Consider the following 25,252-nt stretch of genomic DNA (forward strand, 5'->3'; position numbering starts at 1 on the left):
TTATAAACATTTGTGTACAGATTTTTGTGTAAATACAAATTTTCATTTATCTGAAGTAAATGCTCAGGGGTATAAGCGCCGGGTCATATGATAGGAGAATTTTGTTGTTGCTTTTAAAGAAAGTGCCAAACTATTTTCTAGAATGATTGTACAATTTCACATTCTCACCAAGAATGTATGAATTAGCCCATTTCTCTGTATCTTCTCCAGCATTTGGTTTTGTCACTATTTTAATTTTAGGCATTCTGCTAGATATGTAGTGATATTTCATCATGGATTTAATTTTAATTTCCAAAAAATGGCTACCAATGTTGAACATATTTTAATGTGTTTATTTGCCATCTGTATATACTCTTCAGTGAAATGTCTTTTTATATCTTTGCCCATTTCAATTAGATTTTTTACTGCTGAGTGTTGAGAGTTCTTTATATATTCTGTCTGTCTGTCTATTCATCTACCTTTCTGATTTGAAAATGGTTTTTCCCTATCTGTAGCTTGTACTTTCATCCTCTTAATAAGGTCTTTTGCAGAGCAAATGTTTTTAACTTTAAAATCCAATTTATCAATTTTTCTTTTTATAGATTCTGCTTTTGGGGTCAACTCTAAGTTCTCTTTGCCCAGCCCTAATTCCCAAATAATTTCTCCTAAAAAATATTTTTTCAAATTCTTTTTCTGTATCCATTGATATGATCATGTGATTTTTCTTCTTTAGCCTGTTAATATGGCGTATTACATTGTTTGGTTTTCAACTGTTGAACCCGCTTTGTGTCCCTGGAATAAACCCCATTTGGTTATGCTGTATAACTAATTTTATATATTGCTGAATGATATTTGCTACCACTTTGTTAAGGATTTCTGCTTCTATATTCTTGAGAGATATGATGGTCTGTGGTTTTCATTCTTTTTTTGGTACTCTTTGTTCATATATGGATCCTAATTTTCAAATTCATCATGCAAAGTAAGAATGATCATTTTACAGATGAGCAGAGGGTCAGAGAGGCTAAGCTGCCCAAGGTCACAAGTGCCAGAGTAGGGGTTTAAACTAGGTCCTGCCTGGTCTCTGGGGGTGCAAGTCTCAGCTACATACTCCACCTTCTCTGACACCACCTGGCAGGGCGTTGGGGCACCTCGTCACAGCCTGGCAAGGGTCAAGGTCCACGTTCCCTGCTCCTTTGCTGGCCTGGGTGAAGCCAGAGGCCATGTTTTTTTCTGTGGTATTTGGCATTTTTCTGTGGTATACTGGAGTAGAACAGTTATTCTTTAAAAGATTTCTGTCTTGCTAGTCTGCCCTTTTCCAGGTCCTTTGTATAAAGAGAACAGGCTTTTGGGGTCTTTTTCAGTCTGCATCTGTTGGTGTTTCTGAGATGTCAGTCTCTTCACCTCCTAATCTGGGATATATGAGGCAAAAAGAAAAAGAAAAAAGAAATCTGAGTCCTTTCTTAGATTCCAAGATCCCAAATCTGTCTTCTCTCTTCTTTCAACCTTTCAAAAACTCCTTGTTTCTTTTACATACAACGTCCAGGGTTTTCAGTTGTACTTAGCAGAAGGAACAGAGAAAGTATATCCACTTCATCTTCCCAGAAGCAGAAATCCTAGTATACATCTCTAATTGGCTGCAGTATATTTCCAAGTTATACTCTCCCACTTCATGTATATTCTAAGGACTTCAAAATAGGACACTTCCATTTCTCCCTTCCTAACCTTTGACCTACTCTCCTACATTTTACTTTTCCATATGCTGTTCACCCCACACTTGTTATATTTTAACTTAAACATGAGACTGCCTTTTGAAGAGAATTAAATAATAAGGAAATCCTGTATAATTACCTTTGTAGTTACCATTTCTTGTGCTCTTTATCCATATATAGTTCCATATTTCTGCCTGCTATTGTTTCCTCCTGTCTGAAGGACTTCCTTTATTATTTCCTGTAGTGAAGTTTTCTCTCTGTGATGCTCTCTATTCTCCGGTGCTGTGTCTCCGAACTCTCGCTGCCTTATTCCCCCTGGACTCTCTGCTCTGCCTCCAGAACTGAGGGAGTCTTTGGGACTCTACCTGGGTCCCTCCTGGCTGTGCCATGGTTTGAAAATTCTCTCAAGGTGGTTAGCCAGGGCAATCCCAAGGCTCCCTTCATTAGTTTCCTCACTCTCAGCAATCATCCTCCTTCATTATCTGATATCCACTCTCTTGCAAACTGTCATTTCGTATATTTTGTCCTTCTTTTGGTTGTTTCGTGAAGGAGGATACATCTGATCCCTGTTATTCCATCTTGGCCAGAGGTAGACATCCTATATTTACTTTTAAAATCCAAAGTGGGATGACACTGTTTCTTATTTATAGACAAAAGTTATCATATAAGATTTCTCCAAAGGGGCCCCAAACAACTTCTAAGCACCCCACAAAACTTTATTGAAAATTACAGTTCCTTCTACTCTGTTTTAACTTATTTACTTTATAATTATCATTCTAAATAACAGGTAAATGTAATTTTTAAAGATAAGATGAAAGAACAGAGACTGAATAGAGTGTTTTCCTGTGTAGATAGGGTTATATTTCTTCTTAAATATATTATTAAGTATTTTAGGTAACTCATAAAGTTTGTGGACTTGGCTTAATAGTGGTTCTCTCCATGTCCTAAAGATTTATTAAATCGAAATATCTTATATTATAACTATTTGTCTCTTCTTATCATGTGGAGACTCTTCTTTTCAAAAGTTGAATGATCTGATATTTTACCAGGGAAAGGCTGACAGTTTATCTGTTATATGGATTTTGAACTAACAGCGAGAGTCTTCCCTTCTGATTCCTTCGTAATGCAGAGAAAGAGGGTTCTGTCACGTACAAAAGGAAGGTTGTAGAAATGGGATCTTGACAAAGGTCTCATATCACTGATTCCCTAGATGTATAAGTGACTTCCCACTAATTTATAGAGATGTAAGGAGTGAGAAACATAGTTCAATCAAGTTGATTGAATACAAATGTAAGATCAAATTCTATATATGTGAAGAATTAGAAAGTAGCATAAAATTAATATTAATGAATACAAAGTTATAATACCTATTTTTATAAACATTCAGCCACTTTAAGGTCATTTATAGAGTGTTTAATATCTTGAAACATATATATATATATTTATTTATATACAATTCTTATGTATACTTGATTATGGGATAAACATGATCATCAGAGGAAATTCTGAAGTGGGAAAGAAAACCCCAAAAGTTATATCATAAAAGCGACTTGTAAAGACAAGCAGAGTATGTTCAAAATCATACTGCACAGTGTCATGAATCTCTGACTTTTTGTATTCATCACCTTCAGATCCTTGTAGAAAATATAACCAATGCCTCAAATTCTTTGTTTATCAACTTCTGTCTAAGGCCCTCAAACACATTTTCAGCCTCATCCTTTAGGATGTTGGCAAAGCCATCAGTACCCCCCTTGTTACTGCCCATTTCATGATATTCCATCAACTTTTTTCTTATGTTTTCCTGGCATCTTTTTTTTCTTTTGCTGAGGAAGATTCACCCTGACCTAATATCTGTTGCCAATCTTCCTCTTTTTGCTTGAGGAAGAGTCACCCTGAGGTAACACCTCTATTTTTATGTGGGTCACTGCCTCAGCATGGCCACTGATGAGTGGTGTAGGTCTGCACCTGGGAACTGAACCTGGGCTGCCAAAGCGGAGCGCACCAAACTTAACCACTAGGCCACAGGGCCGGCCCCTCCATCAATTTTTTGATCTATTTATTTCACCAATTCTCATTAAATTTTTCAGGTTTGAAAGCCTCTCACTGTTGTTCCTTCTCCCTCCCTCTCCTAAGGGTGATAGAACTCCTCTATATGTGGCAGGGCGAAAGCTGACTGCTTTCCTTTTCTGTGATATGCTTCGACATTAGTCAGAGAGGAGGGTTTTAGCTTCATCCCTCCTACCTTCTTTTCTGCTGACTACTGCCTCCTTTAGTCTGTATTCAGATGCTCAATTTTGGATCAGAGAAACAGTATCTATTGGCAGAAAGCAACAATAAACAAAAACCCACAATAATTACTTTCTTCTCTCTTTTTTCAAACTACTAGATGACAGCATTGATGGCTGGCTCATCCTTTTCTCCAGAGTGAAACCAAGAGAAGTGTCTCCACATAGCACAGAACAAAAGGCCAAGAAAGCTACTTCTTTGAAATTCTTAAGAAAAAAGAAGTTTTCGATCAGCACCAAGAATTCAACAGCCCTCTGATCTCCCAGACTGATAGTCATATGGAAAGGAGGAGAAGGGCTATTCGATGGCTTACAGTTCAAAAGGCCGTTATAAACCTCTCTAAAGAAACGTTAGCAATGCAGTCATTAGGCAAGTTTTACCTTCCTCTGTGTTTTCTCTGGAAGCTGTAAAATAGATTTTTCTTTATCTCATCTGAATTGTACCTGTCTGTTAAAAATTTAGAGAGATAATAATGTGCTTAGTATTTTGACTTTTACAGAGAATATTGAACCTGCTTTCATTAAAACAGAGGCAAGCTTAAATAATGGATCTTGCTACTGTGCTGCATGTGTAAAAGTAAATGGTTTAGCTCAAAAATATTGAAATGGAGTACCTGTTTACAGGCTCCAAGGCAGAAACAATATCTTCTCTTTCATTGTACAAGGCCATCCATGCTGTTTGCATTACTTACCATTATATAGAAGTGTGGGTCTCACTTGGAATGTGTTTGGACAGATACCATTAATCATTTTTTTTTAAGATTGAAAAATACGATTTAGTTGTAATAGTTTAGTTTTTGCGATCGGAGCAACATAGGTTCAAATCCTTACTCTATCACTGGCCACACGGCCTTGGGCAATTATTTATGTTTTACTGGTGTAAAGTGAATAATAATATCTCCCTTCCAGGGTTGTGACGATGATTTGACATCATATTAGTAGAGTAGTTAATGCAGGGTTTCTTATTTAACTAAGCCCTCAATAAATGTACTTAAGAGAAATACAAGCATATTCATGTGTTTACTATGAAAAATATTTGTTAAGAAACTACCTACTTGGGGCCGGCCCGGTGGCTTAGCGGTTAAGTGCGTGGACTCCGCTACTGGCGGCCCAGGTTCGTATCCCGGGCGCGCACCGACACACCGCTTCTCCGGCCATGCTGAGGCCGCATCCCACATACAGCAACTAGAAGGATGTGCAACTATGACATACAACTATCTACTGGGGCTTTGGGGAAGAAAAAAAGGAGGAGGATTGGCAATAGATGTTAGCTCAGAGCAGGTCTTCCTCAGCAAAAAGAAGAGGATTAGCATGGATGTGAGCTCAGGGGGGATCTTCCTCACACACACACACAAAAAAAGAAACTACCTACTTTATGCTGGACATTGCTAAGGAATGCAACATGATGAAAATATGAAATAAAATACATATTATCTTAACCAGAGCTTACAGTCTACTTGGGAAGACAAGCATTAGACCAATAATCATGTACATGTATATATTGGGTGCTGAGAGAATATAGCAGTTGTTCTGACCTGACGGGTAAGTGGCATTAGGTCAGCTCACAGAGGAGGGCCAATAAGCTGAGATGAGAGGATAAATAGGAATTATTAGCTCAAAGAGGGCTGGAAAAAATTGGGAATTCATCTCTAGCCAAGAGAGACTGAGCAGGGGATAAGACTCATGCTTTCAGAGACCAGGCTGCACGTGGGCAGGGAGTGAAACGTGGCTCCTGACAAATTAGTGAGGTAGACAAGGGCCAGATTGTGTAGGACCTAGTGGCCATTTACAGGATTTTCTGCTTTGCTCAAAGAGCTGTGAGAAGCTGTTGAAAGATTTTAAGCAGGAGAGTAACGAATTTATTTTTAAAATATCACTCCAATTGCCTGGATGGGATTGACTGAAAAACGTGTTTGCACGGTTGATGGCTGAGAGAAAAGTTCTGAAGAAGTCAACTGCCCAGAGATGGGCATATGCCCCAAGCAGGGTCAATCAGAGTTCTTTCCACAGCACAAACGCTGGGAGAGAGGAAATAGAGCTCTGTACCTATACTCATAAACTCTAAGGATGTTCCTAGCCTAACCCTGACAGGGCCAACCATTTATCATGAAGAAAGAGAGCTTGCGTAAAACGAAAGCAGAATTGAACAATTTAGAGGGATTAAGTCCTCGTTACGTGGTTTTACCCCTGGACCCATCTGTGCCCAAAGAAATATCCCTTGGACTTAGTTCTGTGAGCTGACACGCTCTCATGCTTTTTTTGGTAATCATTGTTTTTTGCCTTTTAATTATGTTTATTATTTTCTTTGTTATATGAAAAGACTTAAAGCATGTACAATTATGGCCAACACATTTTTTTCCAGCTTTAATGAGATAAAATTACTTATAATATTGTGTAAATTTAAAGCATGCAATGTGATTTGATACACATGTATATTGCAAACTATTTACCACAATAAGTTTAACTAATACATCCTTCGCCTCACATAATTACCGTTTCTTGGTGTTGTTATGGTGAGAACATGAAACCCCTACTCTCATAGTAACTTTCAAGTATACAAGACAATATTAACTGTAGCCACTACACTATATCTTAGATCCCTGGAACTTATTCATCCTATAACTGAAAGTTTGTACCCTTTGACCCACATCACCCTATTTGCCCCACCCTTCAGCCCCTGGCAACCACCATTCTGCTCTGTTTTTATAAGTTTGATGTTTTTAGATTCCACATACAAGTGAAGTCATACAGTGTTTATCTTTCTCTGTCTGACCTAATTCATTTAGCATAATGCCTTGCAGGTCCATCAATATTGTCCCAAATGGCAGGATTTCCTTCTTTCTTATGGCTGAATAATATTCCATTTTATATATATACTGCATCTTCTTTATCCATTCATCTGTTGACAGACACTTAGGTTGTTTCCATATCTTGGCTATTATGAATGCTGATCATGGGAATAGAAATATCTCTTTGAGATCTTGATTTAATTTACTTTGGATATACCCCTAGAAGTGGGATTGCTGGATCATATGGTAGTTCTATTTTTAGTTTTTTTGAGGAAACTTCATATTATCTTCCGTAGTGGTTATACCAATTTACATCCCCACCAACAGTGCACAAGAGCTCCCTTTTCTCCACATCCTAGCCAGCACATGTTATCTCTTCTCTCTTTGATAGTAGCCATTCTAACAGGTGTGAGGTGATATCTCATTGTGATTTCAATTTGCATTTCCCTGATGATTAGTGATGTTGAGTGCGTTTTCATGTCATTTGTTGACAATTTTGTCTGTCTTCTTTGGAGTAATGTTTATTCAATTCCTCTGCCCATTTTTTAATTAGATTACTTGTTATTTTGTTATCAAGTTTATGAGTTCCTTATATACTTTGGATATTAACACCTTATCAGATACATGATTTGAAAATATCTTCTCCCATTCTGTAGGTTGCCTTTTCAATTTGTTGATTGTTTCTTTTGCTGTGTAGAAACTTTTTAGTTTTATATAGTCTCACTTGATTATTTTTGCTTTTGTTGCTTCTGCTTTTGGTGCCATATTCATAAAATCATTGCCAAACCAATGTCAAGAATCTTACCTCTTTTTTCTTCTTCTAGGAGTATTATGGTTTCAGGTCTTATGTTTAAGTCCTTAATCTATTTCAAGCTAATTTTTGTGAATGATGTAAGAAAGGGATACAATTTCATTCTTTTGCATGTGAATATCCAGTTTTCCCAACATCATGTATTGAAGAGATTATCCTTTCCCCAATGAATATTTTTGGGTTCCTTATCAAATATTAGACCATATACGTGTGGGTTTATTTCTAGCCTTTTGATTCTCCTCCATTGGTCTATGTGTCTGTTTTAATGCCAGCACAATACTGTTTTGATCACTATAGCTCTGTAATATAGTTTGAAATCAGGAAGTGTGGTGTCTTCAGCTTTGTTCTTTTTCAAGGTTGCTTTGGCTATTCAGGGTCTTTTGTGATTCCATACAAATTTTAAGATTGTTTTTTCTATTTCTGTGAAAATACCCTTGGAATTTTGATAAGGATTGCATTGAATCTCTAGATGGTTTTGGGTAGTATGGACATTTTAACAATAGTAACTCTTCCAATCCATGAACACGGAATATCCTTCCATTTATTTATAACTTCTTCAATTTCTTTCATCAATGTCTTGTGGTTTTTGGTGTATAGATCTTTCGCTTCCTTGGTTAAATTTATTTCTAAGTATTCCTAAGCTGTGGGTTTGTCATAGACACTCTTTATTATGTTGGGGTATGTCCACTTTATATACAATTTATTGAGAGCTTTTATCATGAAAGGATGTTGAATTTTGTCAAATACTTTTTCTGCACCTATTGGGATGATTGTATGATTTTTGCCTTTCATTCTATTAATGTGGTGTATCACAGTGATTGATTTGCATATGTTGAACCATGCTTGCATTCCAGGGATAAATCCCACTTGATCATATAGTGTAAGATCCTTTTAATATGCTGTTGAATTAGATTTCTTAATATTTTTTGAGAATTTTTGCATCTGTATTTATCAGAGATATGGCCTGTAGTTTTCTTTTCTTGTAGTCTCCTTATTTGGCTCTGGTATCAGAGTAATGCTGGCATTGTAAAATGAGTTTGGGAGTGATTTGTCCTCTTCACTTTTTTGGAATGTTGGAGAAGTATTAATGTTAATTCTTCTTTAAATGTTTGGTAAAATTCACCAGTGAAGCCATCTGGTCCCAAGCTTTTCTTTATTGAGAAGTTTTGATTATAGATTCAAATTCCTTACTTGTTATTGTGTCTGCTCAGATTTTCTATTTCTTTATGATTCACACTTGGCAGGTTGTATGTTTCTAGGAATTTATCCATTTCTTCGAGGTTGCCCAATATGTTGGCGTATAATCATTCATTTTAGTCTCTTATGATCCTTTGTATTTCTTGGTATCAGTTGTAATGTCTCCTCTTTCATGTATAATATTATTTATTTGAGTCTTCTCTCTCTTTTTTTTTGTTTTTTTTGGTAAGTCTAGCTGAAAGTTTGTCAAGTTTGTTTATCTTTTCAAAAAACCAACTCTTAGTTTTATTGATCTTTTCCAGTGTTTTTCTATTCTCTATTTCATTTATTTCTACGCTGATCTTTATCTCCTTCTTTCTGCCAACTCAGGGCTTAGTTTGTCCTTCTTTTTCTAGTTCCTTGAAGTGTAAAGTTAGGTTGCTTATTTGAGGTTTTTCTTTCTTTCTTTTTTAATGTAGGCATTTATTGCTATAAACTTCCCTCTTAGCACTGCTTTTGCTGCATCACATAAGTTTTGGTATGTTGTGTTTCCATTTTCATTTGTTTTAAGATATTTGTTGATTTCTCTTTTCACTTAATCTTTGACCCATTGGTTGTTTAGTAGTGTGTAGTTTAATTTCTACATATTTGTAAATTTTCCAGTTTTCCTCCTGTTATTGATACCTAGTTTCATACCATTGTGGTCAGAAAAGATAATTGGTGTGATTTCAATCTTTTAAAATTTGCTAAGACTTGTTTTGTGACCTAACATATGATCTATCCTGGGGAATGTTCCATGTATGCTTGGAAGAATGTATATTCTGCTGCTGTTGGATGGAAGGATCTGTATGTCTGTGAGGTCCACTTGGTCTAAAGTACAGTTCAAGCCAATGTTTCCTTATTGAGTTTCTGTCTAGAGGATCTATCCATTGTTGAAAGTGAGGTATTAAAGTCCTCTACATACATTGTATTATTGTCTATTACCTCCTTCAGATCTATTTAGGTGCTCTGTTGTTTGTTGCACATATATTTATAATTGTTACATCTTCTTGATGAATTGATTCCTTATCACTATATAGTGACCTTCATTGTCTCTTGTTACATTTTTTACTTAAAGTTTTTTTTTTTTTTTTTTTTTTTGTCTGATAGAAGTATAGCTATGCGCTTTCTTTTGGTTTCTGTTTTATGCTTTCTTCTTTTGCATAAAGTAATTTGAGAAGGGCTTCTGTCACTAAAAGAGCACTGGATTAGCTTCCTGTTGCTACTCTAACAAATAAATCACAAACTTAATCACTTAAAACAGCATAAATTTAGTCTCTTATTGTTCTGGAGATCAGAAGTCCAAAATGAGTCTTAAAATAAAGATATCGGCAGGGCTGATTTTTTCTAGAGACTACAGAAAAGAGTCTGTTCCTTGTCTCTTCAAGCTTCCGGAGGCCACTCTGGCGTTCGTTGGCTTGTAGCTACATCACTCTAACCTCTGCTTCCAGGGACACATCACCTTCTCCTTCATTATAGTCAAATCTTCCTCTTCCTCCCTCTTATCAGGACACACGTGATTATATTTAGGGGCCACCCAGATAACCCAGATTAATCTTCCCATTTTAAGATCCATAACTTGATCATATCTGCAAAGTCCCTTTTGCCACATAAAAGAACACTCACAGATTCTGGGGATTAGGAGGTAGACATCCTTGGGGACCGTTATAAAACTGCATTGCAGTAAGCTCTGTGAGTGGGAAAGGTGAGACATATACAATGGGGGGTAGCAGTATAGGTCTTTGTAAATGTTAGAATGAGTGAAAACTATAAAAAGTTAGGGGAGGTGGGAGTGGAGGAATGAGTGGTAAGACATATTCATCCCCCATATTGAATAGGGTAAAAAGACATTATCCAAAGATTTGTTCAGTCTTAAGTGCTCTAGTTACCATATCTCTGACTTGAGTCAGACCCGGGAAGGAAATTCTTATGGAAGGAGATGACAGGCAGCAGTGACAGCTGTGATAAAATATTAAAAAGTCCTTGCATATTTTTAGAATACTGAGCATATTATAAAGTACCTCTCAGAAGGCACATTAACTACAAAAAAGAGAAACAAATCCAAAAGCATTTTGTTGAAACTCTAAAGTAAAATTTAATAGTATACCATATTGTACTATAATTACTCAATTAATGTGTAAACTATCGTTAAATGTTCCCCTTATTTTACTGAGTGTATTATGTTAGTAAAGGAAAAAAAGAACACTATTTGTAAGATGGTTTTTTAAATTCATTCTTTATCCTTGTCTCCCAGATCTGTTATTAAATATATGATTTTAAGTTACTCAATTGTGAAATTTCCTACCGTAGGTCCTTTTTGAGGGAACAAACACTCACATGAAGAAATGAATTACCAGGACAACATGTTTTTAAATATATTTCTGACTATAAAATAATAGGGAAAATAATAGGACATGTGACAGAGTAGACTGAGTTTCTCAAAAGATTTCCCCCAGACACCTGCCTCAGAATGATCTGGTATGAATTAAAAAGACAGAATCCTGGGTCTCAGACCAATATCTATATTAGTTTCCTCGGGTTGGCATAACAAAAAGCCATAAAATGAGTGGCTTAAAATAACAGAAGTTTATTTTCTCACAGTTCTGGATTTCAAAATCAAGGTATTTGCAGGCTGCTCCTTTTGGGGGCTCAGAGGGAAAATCTGTAGTTCTATGCCTCTCTCCTAATTTCTGATGGTTGCTGGCAATCCTTGGTGTTCCTTGGCTTATGCTGCATAAATCCAGTCTTTGCTTCTGCCATCACTTGGTTGTCCACCCTCTGTGTGTGTGTATGTCTTCACGTGGTACTCTCCTCTCTGTGTGTCTCTGTATCTCTTATTGTCTTCTCGTAAGGACGCCAATCATATTGGATTAAGGGCCCACTCTACTCCAGTATAATCTCATCTTAATTCACATCTTAATTACAGCTGCAAAGACCATCTCTCCAAATCAGGTCACATTCACAAGGACCGAGAGTTAGGACTTCAACACATCTTTTTTGGGGGATACAATACAGCCACAACACTATTTAAACAACACTCTCTGGAAACTAGAGTCCAGACTTCTGTACTTTTAATAATTAAAATTTTTGCTTTAAAATTTCTCGACCACTGATCCAGAGGCAAGTCAGGTTAAAATGTTGACATTTGTAATAAAAACTGAAGCCTGCTGTAATCCTGGCTTCTATTGTTGAGAGGCCCTCCATTCTTTCAGAATTTCCAGATTACAAAATGGAAGGGGTGTCATTTCTGAAACTGTAACTGCTCATTATCCCTTTGATAAGAACACGGAGAACATTTTGTAGCATTGTTAGTAATTAGACATTACGCTGTTTCAAATACAATATCAAAATCTTATTTGAATTTTTTTTCAAAGAACACTGTATTAATGTAGTACTTCAGTAACTTAAAAAGGAAAATCTTAGAAGTACAATTAAGATTTTCTATCTTCTGATCACTTAGAAGAATAGTGACTTCACTACATTCTAAGTCACGCACTTTATGATTCATACCGATCTGTGGTTTACTGAAAAGTGTGACAATGTTCATTAATTTCTCAGTGAAGATTGGCTATGAGGTCCAAACGATAATTCCTCTAACCTAGAAGCACTTTGTTTGGACAGGCACATTTATCCAAGAGAGTATGTGTTGGGGTAGAAGTGCACAGATTAAAGGCGAGGATATGGACTGAAAGTAGGAAAATCTACGACCTTGTCAATGTTTTCTTAAAAGAGAGTAAATCTTAATTCATAATCAAAATTTATTTTTCTATACTATACAACACATTAGCAGTGATGATGACAGTACCAATTGTGATTTTACAGAAAGTCGAAATTTCTTGTGATGTAATAATAAGTAAAATTCTTACTGTTTTGTAGTTACTGTCACTGTTACCAGAGAAAAACAAATAAAAGAATATGTTAAGCAACATTGTTTTATTCTCCACGGGTGTTAGATACCCTCTATTCCTTATTCATTAATTCTTTATTTCAGTTAAATTCAGGACACGCAGTGACTGATCGTAAAATTGGACCATGATGCCACTCAGAGGGTCCAGTTATTAGCAATTAACTATAGTTTTGAAATTCCGTTTTTTTAGATTCATGTTGAGTGAAGTAGATTTTTCTGCTATCAAATTTCAGGAACATCAAAATCCTAGATAAATATAGAAATTTATATTCCTTTTATAGTCTGTGCAAAAAAAAAATGTATTCTCCATCACCAAATATTGTTCTCTTGAACTCCTAACCTAAAATTATTTTTTTTGGATATTTTTATAAAGTACTAAGTCTGTTACTCCTCATAAAGCCAATCTTAAAATGTTTTAATTAGAAGAAAAAATGAAAAACATATTTTAGGGGAGTCTCAAGCAGAGACTTTTTTATCCATTTCAGATCTCAGGGGATCGTTTTTAAGTTCCTCAGTGTCTAGACTCCTGTTAATAACTATCTTATTTCTTCCATATCTACCACTGGTTGATGTGCTACTTGCAAATTTATAATTCACCACTTTGATAAAGTGAATTTTTCTTCTGCCTAAAAAGAGAAAGCCCTCAATATTTCTTCTTCCTTTTTTGTTCCTCAAGAAGGAATTTTTCAATAAGTAAAAGTTAAACATTGTATCTTCACACCACATAATGTGTGTACATGTGTACTTACACACATATAGTACTTACTTTGAGCCAGACACTCAATGAAGTGAGTGCTGTTATTAACCCCATTTTACAAATGATAAGACTGAGGTGCAGAGGCGTTAAATAACTTACCAAAGGTCAAATATCTAGTACATAGTTTTTCCTGGCATTAAAACCCAGGCCATTTGGCTACAGAGTGTGCTCTTGTACATTATGCCATATAGGATATGCTTCAGTAAATCAGCAGGGTTTCTTATGAAAACCAATCACCTTCTCTTTCTTTGGGGAGGAATAATGGTGAATGAGGATGAGAGATTTTGAAATCAGACAGACAACAGGTTCACATTCCGAATATGATTTATAATAGCTCCAAACATTGGAAATATTAGGCAACTTTCTCAACATCTGTAAATTCATCTGCAAAATGGGGATAATTATACCTTACAGCGTGGTAGTGAAGATTAAATTAAACTATATAGATTGAGAGAGAGAGTCTGGCACTTTTTTGCTATTTACTTGAAATATTGAAGACATCTAAAATCAATGAGGAGAGATAGATTATCAATAAATTATGTTTGATCAATATCCTAACCAATTGAAGATTTAAAAAAATGTATGCTATACCAAAACTTCCAGATGGATTAAAAATTTCAGTACTGTTTTTAAAGTACTACTGGAAGAAAAGGACTAGACTATGCCAAAATCATAAATATAAAAAGGAAAAGAACAATCTATCCAATTAACCAAATAAAAATATAAAATGATTGTTTATCAAATGACAAAAGTTTAAAAATTACCCTAAGAGGGAAGGTTAGTTATTCATAACACGTTTAAGAGACAAAAACTTAATGTCTTTCACTTATGACAAGCTCTTTCAAATCCAGAAGGAAAAGACCAACTCCCAAATTGAAAATGGATAAAGTTCATGACTAAATAATTTACAAGACAAGAAATGTAAATGATCAGTCGACATTTAAAAGGAGGCTCAATGTCAACCAGAAAAACGTAAATTTAAAAGACCTCTTTTTCATGCTTAGATCACCAAAATTTAAAACCATGTATACTATCCAGTGTTGTAAAGAGTAGTGGAAAATATTCCTTATCAAACACTGTTTAGGACAATTATAAACTGATCCTGTATTTCTGAAAGATGATGTGCAATATATATATCAAAATTTATTATATGTAACCTCATTTGCACAGAAGCTCCACTTCAAAGTCCTTAGCCTGAGGAAATAATTGCACAGTGCAAAATGTTTTATGAAGTAGGATTCACATTATATCAGTACTAATAACATAAAAAGTAGAAAATAATTTAAATTACCATTAATATGTCACTTATTCAATAAATATTTTTTGTATACAGCTTGTAAAAGGAATAAGAAAGAGCTCTATATACTGGCATGGAAGATGTTCATAATACATTAAGTAGAAGATATAGATTGCTGAACAATATTTAAATATATATGGTATGATCCCATTTATATATGAAATTATATGTTTCATTATCTACATCTATGTGTATATAATATATATGCAGCAATTTTTTTTCTTTTTATATGTTTCTATTGTTTTAATTTCTAACGATGATAAAGGTACAATTATAATTAGAAAAATAAATATATTTACATTTTGAAAAGTTAATTACAAATTTAGTTTTTCTCTTATTTATGTTGGGTTTAAGTGTACATGCAAAATTTTTTTTTTTTTTTTTTTTTTTTTAATGAGCAAGATTAGCCCTGGGCTAACATCCATTGCCAATCCTCCTCTTTTCGCTGAGGAAGACTGCTCCTAAGCTAACATCTATTCTGACCTTCCTCTACTTTATATGCGACACCGCCACAGCATGGCTTGATAAGCGGTGCGTAATTCTGCACCCGGGATCTGAACCTGGGAACCCCAGGCCACCAAAGCAGAGCACGTGAACTTAACCACTATGCCACCAGGCCAGCCCCCTGTACAAATATTTTTAAGACAGAGATGTATGAGCTCAAATGTAACTCAGATTCTGAAGGGTTGATATTTATCTCTTCACTGTTTATATTGCAGCGTTAAAAGTTTATGCTCAAATATCTAAGAAACTTCAAATACTTTTATAAACTTACCCTCAAACTCCTTCCCCTCAGCACTATTTTGTTCATACCACAACATATAAATGAAGGAGGCAGAAAGTGTTCTAGCTTTTCATGTCCTAGAGTTTCTCTCAATCTCAATCTCTTCAAACCATAAAGTCTCCTTTGAAATTTCTCACTTAAAAGAGTAAGATTATTCAAGCCACTGTCACCTTTATAGATAAAGTGAAGTTTTTCTTTTATTGTCATTATTGTTTTATATCATGTTGAACTCCAAAACACACCATTAGAAATCAAGGCTGCCTTTTCTTTTAAGCTACCAAGTGAATATTCAGATTTACATCAGAGTATTTTATGGCGACTGTGTGTGTGTGTGTGTGTGTGTATGCATGTGTATATGTTCTAGGGGTGTGTACAAATGCATCTGTTGTGTGTGCATATGCATACACACATGCATGCTGTATGACTGTGCATGCATATGTCTTGTAGTGAATATGTATGTGTCTGTGCATATCCTGTATGTGCAGGGTATATTAAGAGAGAACATGTAAAAATGCGATATTTAGAGTGCATTTAAAATGAGGCAAATATTTAAGTTTTCCTATTTGCAGATAGTGTTATGGATGATAAAGAGGCTTTAATCGTTATGTGGGCAACCATTGTAGGCTGAGTGTAAACAGCAGCCTCACTTCTGAGGTCAAGTTTGTAGGGTAATTACATTTCTGCAAATGCAGGATCCAATGTACTGTGAGACTGAGATCCAAATTTTGATAAATGGATTTCATGCAAAAATTGTTTATTCTTAGATGTTAAAAATGAAAAATGATATCCTTAATTTTATACTATAGCACCATAAAACTGTGTTCCTCTTAACTGCTTCATTTCTTCCCCAAACTGCAAAATCAACTCTTAGTGTACAGAACATGAAAATACGTATGTGGTCTAAAAAATGGCTAAACTCAGTCCAAGAAAATTGAAGAACTTGTTAAATTTCTAGTTTATTGTTATTACTATTTACTTTCTTTGGTTATGGAGTAAAGAGGTATGGAATAATTATTGGAATTTTTCCTATCTTGCTTTTTTACATTTAATTTCTTTTTGCATTTTCTTCTTTCCATATGCTTTTGTATTCGGGTTTACGAAAGATAAAAGAAGTAAATGTTTGTGGGATTTGTAAAACGATTAAAATGGGTCAAAGAAGCATGTTTTTCTCTGATTCTTTTATTTTTTCTTTAGATATTTTTGTCTTCATAGTTAAATCTTATCTTTGAAAGGTAGCAGAATTATGATGGTTTTGTTTTGTTTTTTGAAAGAAGTAGAGGACAAGAAGAGCAGAACCCTGACTTAGGGAAATATTTATGAATTTGTATTGAAGAAGATTCTATTTTACTTCCACAGATAATCTACTTTTCCTGGGACATGTACAAGCACACATATAGTAATGTGGGGTAAGAAGCTTAAGTATTAGAGAAAAAGAAAAGCAAGTTTTCTGCCAGGAATCACAAATGTATAAAAGCAAGGAAGTAATCCAGGCTAAATGAAAGGATAAATCTTACTCAGTGTGAACATGCATATTTTGATACATAATAAGATTTTATATTTCTTGACTCTGTGTGGAACAGAAGAATGTATAAGAACTTAAGTGACCTCAAAACAGGAACCTCATGTTGCAATAGATCTCTTCTTTCTGGAAAATATTTTTAAGGATCCAAAACAGCTAACATGTGAGCTCTTCACAAATTTTAAGTTATATTTTATGAAAATTGCTAGCTTGAGCTGCCTTAACCCCTCTCTGGAACAAGGTAGGGTATTCACAAATAAATTAATTCACTGACGCCTTAACTTAGTAAACATAAATCATTAAGAATTTATATTTTTAAAAAATGTCCTCTACTCTTCATTCACATATACAAAAAATAAATTCAATCATTGTGTCTGTATACCCTTGTGATTGTCCCAATGGTGAGATCAAAGTAAGAAGATATCCTGAGAGCAAAATGTTTCTTAGAGGATGTGACTTTAAAAAGGATGGTCTTATGACAACCACAACAAGAATATGCATTTCTAAACAGATTATTTGAATTCTGAGCCTTTTTATTTGATATTTATCATAAGTAAGCCAGACACTCATATGCGTAAGTAGCGGCCTTTGCAGGATGTAGAAGAGAGTAGTACTCAGTAGAAAAACAGGGAAGAAATAGGTATCAGTCATTGGAATATCAAAGTACAAGATAGAATAGGAGTAGTTATGCACCCATAAAAATATTATCTGCTTCTGCGTAACAAAGAAGTGATGGAGTGGATCAATAAGGAGCAAAATAAATGAAAAAAGAGATAGCGACATGCCTACAGAAATGCATTTATGAAAGGAACAGCAAACATCATGAAAGCATTTTTTACACATTTCAGAAGAACACATCTTTATTTTTTCTACCACCCCCAAATAGGAAGTACTCTGTTATTCGGTGTTATCAAAATCACTGAGAAAAAAGCAAACAGTAAATTCAATGGCATGGATTTCCACAAACTGACTGGATCCAAGGAATTACCCAGGATGTTATTAAACATTTAGCTTCCCAGGGTCCACTTACACGTCTACTGAAACCAAATCTCCACAGGAGGGCTCTTATGATTAGGCAAGACTTGCAAACATGCAATATATTATAAAAACATGCAATATGTTATAAAAGGCACCTATTATGGTTATTTTATACCAACCCTTTTTGAGGATTGAGCAAAAGAGGGCAACAATTCTGACCCACCGTTGTTTTTCACTGTGTGGTCCAATGCAGAATGGGAGAACATTTTTAAAGCTTCCACGTTTTAATATCCCGGTAATGTACTTACTACAGTTCTCGGCTTTCCTGTTGTCCCGGATCACTATTCTTTGGTTGATAGTGCTGAAGAGCGTCGTCCAGTTAATGGTGTGATAGTAGCACAGGTTGCTGTTGTCCGTAATATAGATGTTTCCTGCACTGATTTCCTTCAGGGATTGGAATTGTAGGGAAGTGATGCCCTGCTGCTTGAGGATAAGCAAGGAGAGGCCACTAGAGAGAGAGGAGAGGGAAAACGGAACAATAATAAGTGTTTTCTGGCCATGATATGCATTCCTGAAGTAAAATGAGGATGTTCCATCTTACCCCAAAAAGAACGTTAACAGAGCATAAAAAGAGATTGAATCAATAAATCTGTGCTTAGAATATTTCTTTACATGCTATACACTGACAGTTTTAAAAGTAATCATTTGACTCCCAAAAGGAAAATGTTCGTTTTTTAGAAGTATGAATATTAGCGATATCTCTATCTCTGTCTATACGTGTGCCACTGACATATCTGCTCACTACCTTCCCCACTACCTCACAAATTTTAAGTTCCTCAAGGATGAAATCTTGTATTAAGACTAAATAATTAAATAAATGTTTATGGAGTGAGTTTTTATTTACCCAAAGTAAGACATTAATTCTACTTTAATTACTTAATAGAGTTAGACATGCTTTCAGAGGGTAAATATTGCAGAGAATGATATATACATTTAGCTTTAATTTATACCTCAGAAACCAAATTGTAATTTTAATAGTTGTGGAATGTGTAAGTAAGAATAAGAGATTTTAAAAATTAAAAAATATAATGAAATTAAACTAAAATTTTAAGAAATACTCAGAAGTCTTAAACAACTGGGGAAAGCATCTCTAAAAGTTAAATAACAACTACATTGTGGAAACAAATTACCATTTCAAGGAAATCATTTCTATTTCAACATAATCTACATTTTGTAATTAAATTCCTTTTCCATTTTCTAAAGAATAAATGTGTTTTGCACATTTCAATCAACTAATGAACATTATTTTACATTTTGTAGATCAAAGCTGCCCCTTTTTATTTCATTTATAAATCTAAATATACTTTGCTGTTAATACTCAGAATTTTTTCCATGTGTTATATATATAAACACATGGAGAAGTACATCAATACATATATATGTATATATGTACATATATATATGTATATAACATGTGTGTGTGTGTCTTTAGTCAACTGAGGTGTAATTCATTCTCTCAAAATTTGCTCCCATCACAACCATGTTGAGTTGTTAATTACAATGTGAGCATAATAATGCCTTGACATATTTATAACATTTTTTTGTGTGTGTGTGAGGAAGATCAGCCCTGAGCTAACATCTGATGCCAATCCTCCTCTTTTTTGCTGAGGAAGATTGGCTCTGGGCTAACATCTGTGCCCATCTTCCTCCACTTTTATGTGGGATGCCGCCACAGCATGGCTTGATAAGCTGTGCGTGGGTAAGCGCCCAGGATCTAAATCTGCAAACCCCGCGCCGCCGAAGTGGAGCGTGTGCACTTAACCGTTGTGCCACCCGGCCGGCCCCAGATTTATAACATTTTATTCAATGGATAGTAAAAGTTGGTTGCATACAGCACTTGAATGGCTTGTATCTCTCAACAATCCTTTTTTATTAAGCACCTTTTCCCTTTACCTTTTAAAACCTCGTCAGATATACCTGTGTTAATAGCAAAATTCAATGGACTCTCTGTGAAATATTATTATGGAATATTTGATGACCATATTGATTTTAGGCATCTTTCAGATTTAAGCAGAAAAATTACATCAAAATCTCTGTATGTAAATCATCTTTTAACTGCTCATAAATAAGAATTGCATACAGATGAAATATGAAATGAAATAAAAGCAATGGCTTAAAAATATTTTTATTATGTGAATAAAAGTATTGACATTAGAAATTTAGAACAGTGTCCTTCTGAGCCCTGATTTTTCTGTCCATTATTAACCAGCACTGCATGCAGTGTAGTGGACCAGTTCTTGAAACATCAGCCCTAGTATGCTTGGTTCAAATGATAGCACCAGAGACAAAACAAGAGTGGCCTGATAAAATAGCCTTTGTATCCGACAGACCTAAGCCATTGACAAGTCATCCAACTCTACCTTTTAATCATGATAGCATATGATCAAAAAGAAGGTTCAATTTTATGGTTCACATTGGGCGCTCCACACCTGCAAAACACTAATATTACTTTAAGTGATAAGCTATTGAAAAATCAGACTGTGTATTCTGTATACTATAAAGCACAATCGGGGATATTTTTCGCTGACCTTACCTTTGGAATTAAAAGTGGAAACTCAATATTTCTGGAATCAGTAAATCAATGAGGCCGATGGCTTAGACATATGTACACATGGTGCTACTCCTGAAATCTGGGAGACCTGCAGCTTTGAACACATACACATACCTATAGAGTACTCGTCCACCAATGGTCACCAGGTTAGAAAAAACACTGAAGTCGGTCATGTTTGGGGGCCACGATTGTATGTTCAAGAAACCTACAAAAGATAAGGGCAGCAAAAAAATTCAGAATATCTTTGTCTTAGTTACAGTGTTTAATACTGATTATTCTTGAAATATGATGAAAATGTGTTGAAAGACAGGAGGTAAGGAAGGGCAGTGAACATTCCTCTTATTTGAGCCATTCTATCTCATATTTCTTCTTCCAAGATTGAGTGTCTTACCCAAAGTTTCTAGGCTACAATACTCAATAGATAATGAATATCAAGATGATGAACACCAAGAACCTATGTTTCTCAGACATACAGAATCATATAACTGCATATGCTAAAAGACTGAAATGATTCTTAATTTAATTTATTCTTCTACAAGCAAGAATATTTAATCTAACTAGATAAAGAGAAAAATAGTTTCAATTTCTCTGAAGTCCTTTACCATTTTATCTGTACACTTAATGACATCAATTGTCTACCTTGCATTCTAAGGCATTTAGATATATACCAATCCTTCCTCGTTTGGTTTTACGTTCTTTGATAGCAAATCCATGTCTGATTCATGTCTATGGCCCCATCCCACCTACTATAACAGCCCTGAACATACTCAATGCTCAATAAACACGTGGTAAATGAATGCTACGTGTTACCCATGCTCAACGGAACTTCTTGTGAAAAAGTAAATAGAAAACCTTGGGTTCAAAAGTCAGTTAACACAAAAACAGTGACATCAAAATTTTAAGGAAATTTTATTTTTTAAATTCTGTGGGCTTTCAAAATGTGCACAAAGGCTAAGGAGTAAAGATACCCATCATTGAAAATGACATGCATTTTAAAAACTAGAATTTGCTTTGAAAATGAGTTGCTGATTCCAATATTATGTAATATTTTCAAGAAAACACTAAAATTCACATAGTTCATAGCACAACAATAGAACTTCAAAAAATTACCTGTTATCTCTCGGACTGTCCGAAAGACATTCAGTTTCTCTGGGTCTATGGCTTCGATTGCATTGTAAGGGTCCCTAGAAAATCAAGAAAAGATTCAGCCAATATAAGATTAGATAAAGAAGTGAAAATATGAGAAATGTGACAATACTTATTTCATTCAAATTGAATTTTAATTAGCAATGGGAAGGTGAGCAATGTCCCATCAAAATATTTCTATGTTAGATGTGGATGGAGATTAAAAGGTAGGTGCTTTGAGGACATTTTTGATGACACAGAATTTGAGTTCTTCATCGAAGGCTATGCTAGATCTAGAGGAATTTTTCAGTTTGACTATCCTAAAGAAACGTCCGAATATAGCAAGTCTATTCATGAATCATTTTATTTTATCTTGCCTTTAAAAGCTTATTCTTAATTAGGAAAATATACTCTGCAAATAAATTATGTTATGGTGGGAACAACTGCCTTTTGGGCTCCTCAAACCATTCTAAATTGCTAATACCACTTGTAATTTCATTCAAAGGATAAAAACAAGCACATGAAGTCAATTTCTCATTGCTCTATCTTCACATTTATCTATTAGTGAATTTTCATAATATGCATAATATTGTATGAAACTTTTTATATGGATTATTTAGAGCAATCTTGTTCCTACCTGGTTTATTTATATTCACTTTTATAACACAGGAACTATTTGCTTCCATCTATATGAATCATACTAACATTTGAAAACAAAATTTACAACAAATCTAATGATACTCAAAAGGCGTTGTAAATTCTGGAGATTGTTAAAAATACCATCTCCTAATGCATAAACATATTTTGTAATTAATGTTACTGCTATATAGAGGCCCTGTCTTTTAAAAAATGAACCTAAAACACCTTTTAAAATTAAATATCTAATGGACTTTTTTCAGAGGTTTTTGTTTTAGGAAAATGTTTTTCATGTATAACATACTGATCATACAAAATAAGTGCATACTTGAATATTAAGCCAAACATAAATATAACATCAAACATTTCTCAGTATTTCAAGCAATATTTTTCATTTTTTAAGGCATCTATAGTATTTTTCAAAAGTTTTATTACTTTAAAAGACATTCTGTGCTATATCTTGGGCAAGTAGGATATATATATTAGTATATATCCTTCAGAGATAATTAAATTCTATTATTGGCCACTTTTCTAAAAGAAATCAAACTTTCCAAGAATAATGAACTTAGGCTTTATTCATGTATCCACCTGCAGCAATCTACTGAGTTTTATCCTTGCTGTGGACATCTGTTGTTTTATCAGTCTTTGAAAACCTTCTTTTTCGTATGGGAATCAACACCAGGATACTGTGGTCCAGTGGATGCAGTTTTAATAGGGCTATCGATCAAGGCACTCCACAGCCCTCTGACAAACAAATAGGCATACGGCCTATCCTCTGGGAATCCGAGTCTGAATCCATTGGCATTTGTTCATCCCAGCATTAGAGCCTTGAAAGACTCTCTGTTAGTTCCAACCACCTTGATCTCTGAAACCACCTTGTACTAGCTCTCTCAACTTGGTTCATCGGCATATTCTTTTATACTGTGAACCACCCCATATCTTTAAAGAGAAAAAAACATCTTTGCTTGATTAAATTACTGTTTCAAACCAAGAAGTGCAATCAATACAATATGCTCCTAGTTTAACCTGGAGTGCTATATAAGGCTTAGAGAAACACTGTAAATGAGTTTCCCTGTAATTCACACATGTACAATGAAGATTTTCCTCAATGCGACATGAATATCTCTCCAAAGCTTCAAGTCTAAATTAAATGTGCTGGCAAACTTGCTCTATTTATAACCGAAGATACATAGAATGAATAATTATGCTTTTGATGACTAGGAAGCCAAAAAATTAAGTTCACCATGTGGGAAAACTCTTGTTGTTATCATTTTTTAATGTGCAAAGACTTTTGTATGCAGAGGAAATATCAGCGCTACAGTAGTAGGATGAGCTTTCAACATTTGTTCTTTGATGAAAAGCTGTGTAGAGAACAGCTCTGGTCATATAATCAAATATTCTGGCTTTATTGAGCAAAAATCACAATTCAGGGCAAGCCCACCACAATAGGGTCAGTCCAAACCTTTACTGAGAACACTTCCAGGTTGCCAGGAATGAAATGAATTCTGGACTGTTCACATGAAGCCCAGTGGACCACAGAAATTTTATATGCTTAATTTTAGAGATTCAGGACTCTCATAAAGTAAGTTGACAGAATCCCACTAACTGACTTCGAAAGACCTCTAGGGAGTTTCGTCCTACAGCCACTTGAAATCCTCAGTACTTTAAAATCTCGAACTTCCCTCACTAAACACAGAGCTGTGAGAAAGATTATGTTCGCCCTGTCATTGTGTTTGGTGATCCAAAATACAGCTCAGGATAAAGGGAGAGAAACGTATTTTCACAATTCCATTGAAATCACTCTATTTTTTCACAAAAGCCATTATCTCTTTTCCATTATCTATCATCTAGGCACTTGCTTGACAGGGTCTCATTGTGACTCAGCATGGACACGCTTATTTGGTGAGCATTTTGTCACTCTAAAAACATGCACATGAACAGTGTCAAACATGACAAGGCGGGAGAGGGGATTATTCTCATAGATAACCCTAAACACTGAGTTTTGCCCGTCGTTCCCATTCTAAATGAGGAAGTAAACGTGTCTAGTCTACTTCTGGCAATGGCACTATTGTGCTATAAACTGAGCATGTCACATAACTTCCTTGAGCTCTTTTATATATTAAAATTTTAATTGACACATTGATAGTAAATTTATTTTTTGCAAAAACTTGTTTTTGAAAAGTATAATCTTATTTAATTATGAATTTTGCCTTTCTATTAGTTTAAAGAAATACTCAGCTGTTTTAACCAAACTGCACATCCTATTAAAAACAAGTTAGTAGAAGATTGAGGGTATGGGAATTAAGTGAGGTAAAACATTTCCTAATTGACTATAAATTTTCTCTTTATAATACCCCGTATTATATACCCTTAAAATATCTTCCTCACCATACATATACACACACATATTACATACATGAACACACATGCCTACACACATATGTCTGATGCCTATTGAATTAACTTTATCTTAATACTTTCCTAAGACGAAAGGGAAAGGTTTCAGAATACATGTTTCATGCTGGAAGGAGAAATATATCATAATTCACTTATATCTTTGTTCTGGAAAATGCCTTATATATTATGCTTGAGACACAATAATATTAATATTCAAATATTCCAAGTGCTATAATAGAGAACAAATAATAATCTTCTGAACTAAATATGATTTATCATAAAGAAAATATTATCAGGGCCGGCCCCGTGGCTTAGCGGTTAAATGCGTGCTCTGCTACTGGTGGCCCGGGTTCGGATCCCAGGTGCGCACCAATGCACCACTTGTCTGGCCGTGCTGAGGCCGCGTCCCACATACAGCAACTAGAAGGATGTGCAGCTATGACATACAGCTAT

The 25,252-nt window shown here is 34.9% G+C and overlaps 1 protein-coding gene across 2 annotated transcripts in view; it reads right to left on the bottom strand.

Moving 5' to 3' along the window:
- Nucleotides 1–25,252, bottom strand: part of ERBB4 (erb-b2 receptor tyrosine kinase 4) — a 1,098,037-nt gene that overhangs the window by 283,364 nt on the left and 789,421 nt on the right. For both annotated transcript variants that reach the window (XM_058532926.1, XM_058532927.1), the window contains exons 10-12: nt 21,752–21,825; nt 20,756–20,846; nt 18,339–18,538 (exon numbers count right to left, since the gene is read on the bottom strand). In XM_058532926.1, coding sequence (XP_058388909.1) covers nt 18,339–18,538; nt 20,756–20,846; nt 21,752–21,825 — 365 coding nt within the window. The remainder of the gene's footprint in view (nt 1–18,338; nt 18,539–20,755; nt 20,847–21,751; nt 21,826–25,252) is intronic.

This window comes from Diceros bicornis, chromosome 37 (genome assembly GCF_020826845.1).
Source record: "Diceros bicornis minor isolate mBicDic1 chromosome 37, mDicBic1.mat.cur, whole genome shotgun sequence".
NCBI classification, from domain to species: Eukaryota; Metazoa; Chordata; class Mammalia; order Perissodactyla; family Rhinocerotidae; genus Diceros; species Diceros bicornis.